Source organism: Dendrobates tinctorius, unplaced genomic scaffold (genome assembly GCF_039654945.1).
Source record: "Dendrobates tinctorius isolate UK_male_01 unplaced genomic scaffold, ASM3965494v1 ptg000116l, whole genome shotgun sequence".
Lineage (NCBI taxonomy): Eukaryota > Metazoa > Chordata > Amphibia > Anura > Dendrobatidae > Dendrobates > Dendrobates tinctorius.
Genome location: NW_027361784.1, coordinates 10,589,803 through 10,602,077, shown reverse-complemented (window position 1 = coordinate 10,602,077; position 12,275 = coordinate 10,589,803). Strand labels below are relative to the sequence as shown.

General features: G+C 44.4%; 1 protein-coding gene across 1 annotated transcript in view; it reads right to left on the bottom strand.

The window, feature by feature from the left end:
• PKHD1L1 (PKHD1 like 1) overlaps nt 1–12,275 on the bottom strand; it is a 216,907-nt gene that overhangs the window by 164,727 nt on the left and 39,905 nt on the right. The window contains exons 15-19 of the mRNA XM_073590061.1: nt 10,631–10,774; nt 7,687–7,844; nt 6,880–6,993; nt 4,471–4,620; nt 3,703–3,833 (exon numbers count right to left, since the gene is read on the bottom strand). Coding sequence (XP_073446162.1) covers nt 3,703–3,833; nt 4,471–4,620; nt 6,880–6,993; nt 7,687–7,844; nt 10,631–10,774 — 697 coding nt within the window. The remainder of the gene's footprint in view (nt 1–3,702; nt 3,834–4,470; nt 4,621–6,879; nt 6,994–7,686; nt 7,845–10,630; nt 10,775–12,275) is intronic.

Below are 12,275 nucleotides of genomic sequence, written 5' to 3'. Positions count from 1 at the left end.
CAGTGCCCATATACCCATCACACATCCTCCATCCCATAGTCCCGTGCCCATATACTGGTCATACATATCCTTCATCCCATAGTCCAGTGCCCATACACCCATCACACATCCTTCATCTCATAGTCCCATGCCCATATACCCATCATACATATCCTCCATCCCATAGTCCCATGCCCATATACCCATCATACATATCCTCCATCCCATAGTCCCGTGCCCATATACCCATCATAGATATCCGCCATCCCATAGTCCCGTGCCCATATACCCGTCATACATATCCTTCATCCCATAGTCCAGTGCCCATATACCCATCACACATCCTCCATCCCATAGTCCAGTGCCCATATACCCATCACACATCCTCCATCCCATAGTCCAGTGCCCATATACCCATGTTGGTGAAGTCCTTGGGGATGGAACAACACCCCAAAGGGTTACTGCTGGTTATAGGGTTAATTTGGCTGAACTAAATCCACTTGGAATCTCCTATACACACCAGCTAGTTTCTAGAAAAGGTAACACCCAGAAATTCAGTGGTGTTTTTCCCTGGCTTCATACTATATATGCGGTTTTGATTCATTCCTCACTTGGACCTGGAGGAAGACACATTATAATTATAATGAATTCGGGGTGGGAGTGAGGACATGAAAATATAATTAATTGGGGTGGGGAGTTAGAGAGAGGATATAAAATTATAATGAATTGTGAGTGGGAGAGAGGACATGAAATTATAATTTATTAGGGGTGGGTAGGGGCTTATAATTATAATAAATAGGGGAAGCGGAAGGTGCACAATGGTCGGAGATTGAGAACACGGGAGAGTGACTGGTAATGAATTGGGGAAACAAGTATAGTGATTGATTAATATTTTATTGGGCAAGGGGAAAATAGCAAATATGTTGTTAATTGGGTGTACATGTTAGTAGTAGGTGCATACACAGTATGTTTTGAGCAGCACAGTGTGGGGGAATTTTTATTCAGGAAATATATATATATAATCTTATTATTTTCTGATCAGTATGGAAAGCTTTTCAGTGACCGTATCATGGCTTTAAAACAACAACATTATGGTTTGACAGGAGGGAGAAGAAACAGAAAATGGCTCTGATCAGATAAAACGTCAGTGATAATTTGCTGGATGCAAATATTTATTCTGCATGAAGGTCCATTTACATGGACCAAACGGCGGTCCTAAATGACCACTGATTGGTAAACATTATCGATTGCCGATCGAGTTTCCATAGACAGATCGTGGTAAGCGATGCAAACTGAGCGCTGTGTAATAGGTCTCTCAGTTGTTTATCCAGGATGATGAACTACTGAGAATGATGATCTTTTGTGCTGAACAGAACTTGTTACCTGACGAAGGAGTGTTTCGCTCGTTCGTTGGGTAATCGGCAGCCTTTTTACACCGGAAGATTATCGTAAAACAAATTTTCTTAAGATTGCTCTCTTACAATTATCTTTCAATGTAAATGCAGCTTTACTTGTAGAGAGATGATGGGAGTAATACTCTTGGTTGTAACAGAAACTCTCTTATTATGTATAGCGTAATGTATCCTTTCTTGTTGTGTTTAGCATTATGCATTACTACATAGAGTCCTTTCATTTTATATGGTCTTCTCTTGTTATATACTGTAGTGCTCTCCCTTATTACATAATGTTTTCCCTTGTTGTATACTGTAGTGCTATTCCTTATTACATAACATCTTCTCTTGTTACATACTGCAGCGCTGTCCCTTATTACATAGCGTCTTCTCTTGTTATATACTGTAGTAGCGCTGTCCCTTATTACATAGCATCTTCCCTGGTTATATACTGTAGCGCTGTCCCTTATTACACGGCGTCTTCTTTTGTTACTGTAGTGCTGTCCCTTATTACATAGTGTCTTCCCTTGTTATGTACTGTAGCACTGTCCGTTATTACATAATGTCTTCTCTTGTTATATACTGTAGCGCTGTCCCTTATTGCATAGTGCTGTCCCGTATTACACAGTGTTTTCCCTTGTTATATACTGTAGTGCTGTCCCTTATTACACAGTGTCTTCTCTTGTTACATACAGTAGTGCTGTCCCTCAGTACATAGCGTCTTCGCTTGTTATACAATGTAGTAGCGCTGTCCCTTATTACATAGCATTTTCCCTTGTTATATACTGTAGCACTGTCCCTTATTAAATAGCATCTTCTTTTGTTATATACTGTAATGCTGTCCCTTATTACCTAGCGTCTTCTCTTGTTATATACTGCAGCGCTGTCCCTTATTACACAGCGTCCTCTCTTGTTATATACTGTAGCGCGATCCCGTTTTAAATAGTATCCTCGCTTTCTTGTGTAGCGCCATCCCTTAATACACAGGAACCATTTTGGTTATGTATAGCGTTTTCTCATACTACATAGCATTTCCTTTTGTGATGTATAGCGCAGTCCTTTAATACATAGTCATCTCTTGCTATAATGAGTCATATTTAATAGTTTGCTCTCTTGTCTTTAGTGCTGTGCATTATTACATAGCATCCTCTCTTGTTATATTGTATATAGCACTGTCCCTTATTGCATAGTGTCCTCTTTCGCTATGTATTACACCATCCTTATTACATAGTATCCTCTATTGCTCGTGTAGTGCCATCCCTTAATACACAGTATCCTATTTGGTTATGTATGGCGCTGTCCCTTATTACACAGCGCCCCCTCTTGCAATGTATAACATAATCCCTTATTACATTGTATTCTCTATTATTATGTACAGACTTGTACAAGAGGGAAAAAAATAGGTGCTGCAGCCTTTATTTCATTATGTTGACAGACGTGCACCAGTAACCTGTGTGTTCGCCATGTGACCTATCAGATGACCTCTCATGATTCTCTCGGATGAGGAGACAATGGAAAAAAACATTCTGTGGAAATCGGACTGCACTCAGATGACATCTAGTACGTGCTGAGGGACATAGTACATGCCACTTAGTACATGCTGGGGGACCCACACACTTGCCCAGGGCCCTGACAACCCTTAATAGGCCACTGATTTTATACATGCCAACATTATAGTTATTGCAGTGTCCCCATAACCAACAGTGCCAGCATCATGATCACTTTAGACAGTGTAACATTTATAGAATATCCTTTGGGACCTTCGCCTATCTGCAGAAAAGGGGCCACTGCTACTGGAAAAGACCAGAGGACCACGCATTTGTTTATACGTGGTCCCAAAACTTGGTGATGAAGCATGCTAAGCAATTTTCAGAACTCTAATTAAAAGTACAGAGATTAGGCAAGAGGCTTCTGGGTTGTCATAATTGTCTTTCTTTGCAGAAGCTGGGTTAGTTTATAACAGTTCTATAGACATCTTTGAGTCTACAGAAAACGAGGAGAGTCCCTCACAGTCCAAGGGGCACGTCACTCAGCCAAACATTTCTGCCCCTTCACTTCAGCAGTAAATGAAGAGTCCCTTATCTCAGGGTGATTTTCACATGAAATCAGCAAGGTCCGGAATATTGGACAACTCTTCTAGGTGTTTGGTAGGTGTTCCCTTCCTCCAAGAGTCCCCTGGATGTCCTGTACTTTAGTGTTCATTTTTTAACCACATTTTGGTAATCCAATTTTGATGTAGCACCTTGGGGGTCAGTGTTTTTGACACAATGTTTTTCGTCTATTTATTTAACCTTAACTTAAAAAATAAATCAAAAGAAAGTGAGAATCGTACCTGTTCCCCCGAACAAAGTCATAGATGAAATTATCGGTTACGGTTTTGATGGTTCCTAGACTGCTGCTGTCTTCATATTGAAAATTTAGGTTAATTATGTTTATAAGATATCCTTTATAGGCAAAGCATAGCTGAAAAGAAAATAGAAACACAATCACATATGAAAAAAAAGAGCGGCCTGCAACAAATATAGAGAATCTACAGGTCATTTACGTCATGTTCACAGAATAAGCCATAAATCTATAGTAGATGTCGACCCCCAACATATTGACCTGCATCTCGAGATCAAGGCGCCGATGTGCGCCACTGTCTGCAGAGACATGGTCAGACTTATCGCTTATTTAATTGGGAAATCCGACCACTTATCGACTGAAAGAAGGGTGCGATTGGGACACTGTACTCGAGATAATGGTGGGTCCCATTGGAGGGAACCACATCTACTGGAGACGTCGCAACCCCCCAACTTACTGTCTAGTTCCCCATTATCCTGTAGACTGTAAGCCCACAAGGGCAGGACCCTCTCCTTTCAGTACCCATCTGTTGTTGCTATTTTGCTCATAATAATCTATATTCATAATTTGTATGTAACCTGTTTTCCTATACACAGCACTATGGAATCGACGGTGCGCTAGAAATAATAATAATAATATAAATTCATGTTGTTGCTATGTCTTAAATGTATGGAAAGGATACATCCCTTTAATAATATATATTAATGCTTCACCAACCAAAATAAATGGTAAATAAAGCAGGAACATCCGCCCTTACCTTACTGTAGGAACCTAGTACGATAGACCCGTACGCCGACTGAGTCATCGGCTTCAGTTCTGTGTGATCATACAGGTTCTGTGGGTTCTTCAAGGAATAGCGTCCACAAAATGGTTCGGTCTCAATTGTTGAAGTGCCCCTGTAGTAACTCTGTACAGAGATTGAATAGTTATTAGGAAAAATGTAGAAATCGAGCAGGCTGCAATAAGTGCCCAGAAAAAAGTACAACACAGGTAAAATAAGAAGTAAAAAGGTAGCACTGTACACAACTGTATGGAATGGTGTAGCAGAGCAGACTTTATAATTAGTCGCGATCATTTCCTAAGGTATTAAAGGTTATAATGTCCTTTTTGTATTGTCACAATGCATCTAAAATGAAAACTTTACAAATATGTGTCTCATGGTTGGTGTAGTTATCTGAGTCGCAGACCTAACTGCCTCCATTTCTTGCAGTCATTTTTTCCTCTCTTTAACCGTATTTTTGGTAACAGACAGAATAGATGTAAAGGAGTGTGACTGCAGGGTCAGACTACACAGAGCTGGTTTGTAGTCTGTTACCATGGAGACACATAGGTCTGTTCATTCTAAATAATAGGATAAGAAATTCTGAGAGAACAATAGCTGCTTCATTTTTCTTTTTTGTTTTTCTTTCTTCTTAAATTAGAACAAACAAAAATACTTAAATTATTATTAATAATAATAATAATTAATCTATATATATAATCGTCTTACCATGTCTGTCTGTCTGTCTGCCTGTCACCGAAATGCCGCCTCGAAATCAGCGACAGGTGCAGCTGTTTATAACGGTAAGCTGCGCCTGCTGCTGATTGGTCGCGGCCGCCAGGCAGGCGCAGACGGGCGCAGCGCTCAATCGGGCACAGCGCTTAATCTGTAAAAAATAGAATTAAAATAATAAAAGGATATACTCACCTTCCAACGGCATCCGATCTCCTTTCCACGCACCCGTCCTCATGGTCCCAGTAATGCCTTGCGCCTTAGACCGGAGATGATGTCACTCTCGCGACCAATCAGCGGCAGGGATAGTCGGGCGCAGCGCTTAGGCTACTTTCACATTAGCGTTTTTTAGCGCTGCGCTTCGTGCGCAATAGAAACGCATGCAAAAAACGCATCATGTGTTTTGCATGCGTTTGCTGTTTTTAGGCGCATGCATTTTAAGCCATGTTACTCGCGAGAGTGACATCATCTCTGGTCCTTCGCGCTAAGCATTACAGGGAACGGAAGATGCCGGGAGCGTGCAGAGGAGAGAAAGAGTCCGGCAGCTGTCGGAAGGTGAGTGTATCACTATTTTTTATATCAATTCTATTTTTTACACGTTTATGGTACTGAGGGTCTGGAGGAGTCTCCTCTCCTCCGGAACCTGGGTACCGGCTAGCGCCGGTCATCTCCCGGCTGTGTCGCCGCTGACGCCCGTATGTCCGGAGATGACCCACAGCAACCGTCGCGAGCTAGCACCACTGATCTCCCGACGTTAGCAGTGGCGTGCGTCCTTCTAAATGAGGATTAGCGAGTCGCGACGCGGGATTTCGGTTACAGACAGACAGAAAGACAGACAGAATAAGTACGGCGGACAGTGAGAATAACAAGATTTTTTTTTTTTTTTAATTATTTTTTACATCCTATCTTTTACTATTGTGGCTGCATAGGCGGCCTCAATAGTAAAAAGTTGATCACAATTGTCAAACACTATGCTTGACAAGTGTGACCAACCTGTCAATCACATTCCAAGCGATGCTTCAAATCGCTTGGAATGCGAATTGGCCATATTCTAGATTACCCGATGCATTAGAATCGGGCAACAAGCTAGTAATAATAATAAAAAAAGCCCAGTCACATTGTGCTTTGTGCCTTTTGTCGGCTATAAACTACATTCTTGTGGTTGTCAGAGAAGACAGCTAATGTGGGAAAAATTACAAACAGAATCCATTTGACCTCTGTTGGTGTCATTGAAACCTATGTACTCCTTTTTCGAGGATTCAAAGGGAACAACCCATGAAAGGGGCAAAACACAATTTGAAGGAGCCCCTTAAATATGTTATATCTATGCCAGAAAACATGTCTAGATTCCCACAGCGCTCTGTCAGTGTTGTGTACAGAATACAGTGATCAAAAGGGCAGAGGTAGTAATAAACCATCACTGCCATATCTATGGGGAGTCTGGCTGTGTCTGACTTTTGACTCTCTGCTCGCACAGGATCTCGTTTTAGAACATCAGGGTAACATGCGGACCACTTAGGCGCTTAAAGTTTATGGGAGATCAGAAAGTAGTTAAGAATGCCCCCAAACATTGCAGCCCCAAGAAGCAGGATATGAAATCCTTCTATGTTACACTTGCATGTATTTTATTTGTGAATAAAAACAAAAAATACGTTAAATTTCATCTTTTCATACCGGGCTGAAATCTGTTTCATAGTTCCTGAAATACTTGACCGATGAACTTTCCTTCTGTTTAGCTATGGCATCCGGACACTGGGCACTTACAATTTCCAATACAGCATTTTGCACCTAGAAGAAATACATTTTATTAGTTGATTAGAAAGCAAAACGTGTGTGATTTTGTATATCATAGCCTCATAATGTTGCCATTCACCCAAAATCTAAGTCTTATATATGTTTAATATTGTGTGATTTTATTTTTTCTGATTTATTTAGTAATTCTTTATTATCTTTTTTTTTTAAATGTCAAAGATATGCTTTCTTTTTACTGTAATATAGGGCATATCAATTCTAACTTGGTGCCTAGAAGCTTCAAAGTACCCCTCTGATAATCATTGGCCATTTACGGGAGCAATGCATACTGGGAAATGAGGGTAGGAAAATTCCTGCACCTATAATGCTGGCAGAATGCTGAGGAAGAGGATCAACCCATTGAAAAAAAGTAAAAGGCCAGTTACAGAGCATGAGGGTTGTTCCTGGATGGGTATGTGCACCAAAAGTAGTTTTATTTGCTTTTGGAGATGAGAGAAGCAAAAACTTGGTTTTAGGTATGTTTTATGTTAAAGGACACGTATGCTTTAATTTTGTGATTCGGTATGCGGGAGTCTGTGCATGCTCATGAGTGTCCAGTCTAAACTATAACCACAATATTTCCATGTATTCTGAGCATTGTGTCACACACAGACATACAAGTGAATATCACAATGGTGTAGCCCACGGAGTGTGTCCGATCAATGCCGATTCATCTGTTTCATGACTGACCTCTAGAGAAGATGCATTAGCTGGCAGCGGCGTGGAGTAAACATTATCCCACACTAAAGTGAAGGTCTTCATGTCGGGAACACCTTTCGTTTTCTCTTCGATATCCACTGTAATGTTGCTTTCACCCAGAATTACATAAGAAAGAAGTGGGAAATCACCTAAAATGATCACAAATCAGATTATTATACACCAGTAATCTACGCTGCATTAAGGATGACAGCACAAATTAACTAAAGTTTATAAAACTCCTGCACCAATCCTCCAGTCCTCACACTGCTCAGCAGGATCAGCCCTAATTCTGCCCCAGTATTAAAGCCTAATCAGAATAGCACAGAAATAATTTATTTCTCAGGCCACCGCAGGGCATTTACAATGCTTATGTGACGGATCACTGCTGTACCGTGCAAGCGACAGATTTAGAGTGGTCTGTCAACCCATGATAAATGTGTGGCCTGTGGCTCGTTATGCCGGACATTTTGGAAGACTGAATAAGTCCAATGGACCTTTATTACACTCACCGACAAAGCTCTCCACAGTACTGAACTGCCCTGCATCTCCTTCCCCTTCTCTGTCTACCACCATACCAGTGAGCTTCTTAGTGATGTACCAGCCTATATCTTCCACTTCACCCTACCTGTCTACCACCCTACTTGTCCTCTCTACAATGCTGTACCACTCTACATATCCATCCTGATCTATGTCTACCTCCTTACCCATCTTCTCCATGCAAGACCCTGCATTTCCTTCCTCAACTCTATCAACCATCATATCCACCTTCTCAACAGTGCTGCACTCCCCTACATCTCCTCCATCATCTGTGTACCACCCTACCCTTCCTCTCCACAGTGCTGCACTTTCCTACATCTCCTCCATCATCTCTGTCTACCACCCTACCCTTCCTCTCCAGTGCTGTGCGGCGCCCCTGAGGGTTCAGTCGCCACAGAGGTGCTGCACCTCCTCCTGAGGTGTAGTATCCCACTCCTCAGGTAAGATGGTAACACCTGACCAGACTCCAGCACCTACATCCAGTACAGACACCGTAAAACAGCAGAGCACCCTTTATGGCAGCTGCTTTGGTTCATGAAGGGTGCTGGGTGGTGGGTGGAGCATAGATTACACTAGAGGGGAAAGCTGACAGGAAGTTCAGGGAGTTGCCCTTCAGGGGAAGGAGGGAAAGGACGTGTTTGCAGCAGCCTCGTGTGAGCTGGAGCTGTTAGCAAGGAAAGAGAAAGAAAGAAAGAACAGTTCAGAAGGAGGATAGATAAGAACGGAACGTAAGGAGGAGAAAGACTGGGGATTGGGGCTAGTGCAAGCCCTTTCCTAAGTTCAATGCGCCAAGTCCAGGCTCCAGTATCCGAGGCTGTGTGTGATACTAATGATCCTACAGCAGAAACCGGATGAATAGACGTTGTGACCACTTTATTCCCACCTAAGACTCGAAGACACAGCAGCAACGTGTGTGAGCCGGGACATGATTGTATGGAGTCCCCAAAGTAGGCTACAGCTGCCTGTCATACGAGTGGAGTTATAAGTAACATCAAGAAGGAGGAACTTGAGTGTAATTCAGAACTACAAGTACTTCAGATAGCGCTAGAAAGGAGACGTTCAGGAAAGGCACACGGAAGGGAGTGCTGGAAGGGTGTACTCCATCTGCCTGGGAGTTGGCTGAGCCCCTGACTTGGAGGCTGCGGCACTGAAGCAGGCACCTGTCTGTGCCAGAAACGTGATTAAAAAGCATTGGAACTGCACTCTGCTGTGTCATTGCCTTCTTCCTGCGCCAACCTATTCAGCACTGCTACATCTCTGTGCCTAACACTACACCATCTACCTCAACACCTACTACTGCAGCTTTGGGACTACAGCTCTACTTGTGGAGAGCTATTCCATCTTTGCTGCCTTATACCATCTGTCCCGGAGGATCTGCATCGCAGCGTCGGCTTAACACCTTCATTGCCGAGTACCACACGTGGCGTCACAAACTATCTACTTATAAACTTTATTCAGCTTCATTCCACCTATTTTTCATGGACTACCAGGGCCACGGACCAGGTCGCCGCCACCGCGACACATCCCTTTGAGACATCGGCCCGGTACCGAGTGATTCCCACACCTGCCCTGGGGGCGATCCAGCTGCACTGCCCTACATCTCCTCATCTCTATCCAACACCCTGCCTGTCCTCTCCACTGTGCTGCCCCGCCTACATCTTCATCTTCATCTCTGTCTACCACCCCACCCATCCTCTCCACAGTCATATTTCCAATCTCTCATCTCAATTTATCACCCTGCCCATGCTTTTTACTGTCCTCAACTGCTGTACATCACTTCACTCACCTATAGCTACCTCCTCACCCGTGCTCTCTTTTCTGCTAATAAGTCTAACATCTAAGATGAGTTATGTACTTAGACATACCTCTCACTCTTGTCTCCAAGGCTTCTCTCATTCTACACTAGTTCTCTGGAATGCGCTACACTTCACAATCTGTTTATTTCCCAGCCTGGTGTGGAACCAAAAATAATCTATATTGTTAATGCATATTGCTCTTCGCCTAGCATTGTCTGGGTTCTAAGCCAGACTCCAAGCTTCCTCTTCCAGCCTTGTGCCCAATGCAGCCAAACATAGGTGACCAACTCGTTCCTTCTTCCCCTGGAGTGTGGACATGTGACTGCTGCTGCCAATCATTGGCCATAATGGTGTAAAAAGGACAAAAACCTTTAAAACCCTGCGTTAGAGTAGGAGACAGTTATTCATTGGTTACAATTTTCTATGTATCCTACAAAACTGAATGATTTGTAAAAATTGCTCCTTGCGCATTAGTTTAGATACATATGACATAGTATAGTATAGTTTCTGGTAGCACAGATCTTTCAGGTTATTGGCTCAAGATAAAGTGGAGTGGAAGATTTTTATTTATATATTGGATTTTTTTTTACTGTTTTAGTCACCTCTTTGTGAATTGAATGTCACAGTGTAGACATTTTCTTCATCGGATGATTGCTCTTGAACACTGACCGTATCCGGCTGTATAGACCATAACTTGTTTAATGCAGCCTGAATTTGGAGAGCAGTCGCATCGGGGGATAATGGATCTATGCGTAGAGAAAAGGAAAACACTTAATTTTCAGGTTTGAAGTCGCATTCTGATATAACACAGCAATTATGAACAGTCCATTTGCAGAAGTGATATAGATATGTGATATATCGATAGATGTCACGCCGCCACTACAGCCGCCCCGTTACGCCGCCGCTGCAGCCGCCTCCTGCTCCTGCCTCCCTGCCGCGGCCTCCGCCCGTCGCACCGCCTTCCCCTGAGCGCCGCTGTACATACCGGGCCTCGGCATCCCGGCGCGTGCCCGCTCTGGCTCCTGCTCCTGTATTTCATTGGGGGCGCGCGCGCACTAAGTTCAGTGACACACACGCGTCCCGTTTCTAGGCAACCATGCCTAACAACCTGGCCTCTCTCTCCAGCCTGCTCTATGGTCTGGAGGGTCCTGACCCGTAAGTCCTCTGCGCACTCTGCTTATCAGGCCGCCACTTCCTCCGGGCTGTGCCTGACCGTCATTTGTGTTATACAAGTGATTCTGGCCCCACGTCCTCTTGTGCACCTAATCTTCTCCGTTGCTAGCCCCGCCGCCTTGTCTCTGACCTTAATCCTCCATGTGCTTTCTCCTAGTGCCTACCCAGCAGTGTCTCCACGACCTGTCCGTGTTCCTGTACCTCCACCATGTCTACCTGCCAGTCTCTCCGTCTGTGTACCTGTGTTCCAGCCGTGTCTTCCTGCCAGTGTCTACAATCCACCTGGTTCCCGTGTCTCACCCGTGCCTGGCTGCCAGTGTCTCCATCCCCTCCGTGTTCCTGTGTTGCAGCCCTGTCTGTCTGTTGCCAATCAGCCTAGTTCCTCGCTGAGGTCTGTTGTTCTTTCCCAGGTACCAGCTGCCGTGGCGATAGTCTCCCTCGGGCCTGCCCCTAACGCTCCCTGTATAGGGGGTGGTCCACCTGGTCTGCTCGTCCGGGGGAGGTTCGTTGTCATGGCCCAGCGGGTCCATCCTTGGAAGTTCACTAATCGCCACAGTACAGTCAGGCCATGGACTCCGCTGGTACCTCCGCTCCCGCCCAAAAGGAACTGCTGTTCCTATGGGAAAACCAAACACGGATCATGGCTTTTCTAAAGTCCATGGAGTCCTGCATTTCAGCTTTACAACCCACTGATCCAGGAAATGCGTCCCAGCTGGCTAGTCTCCAGCAGGAACTTGCCCAACAACGCGACACTCATGCCCACATCCTAAATTATATGGCTTCCGTGGATAACCGCCTTCTATCCCTGCAGGCCGCCTCCTCAATCCCTGTCCCGTCTCCTGCGCCACACCCACCGCCCCGCCTGGCCAGACCTCCGCGGTACAGCGGAGATCCCAAATTATGTCGGGGGTTCCTCAATCAGTGCCAGTTGCACTTTGAATTACTGCCACTACAATACCCCACTGATCGGGCCAAGGTGGCCTTCGTGGTGTCCCACCTGGAGGGCAAGGCTCTGGCTTGGGTGAACCCTCTCTGGGAGCGAGACGACCCTCTGGTCTCCCAGCTTGCCACATT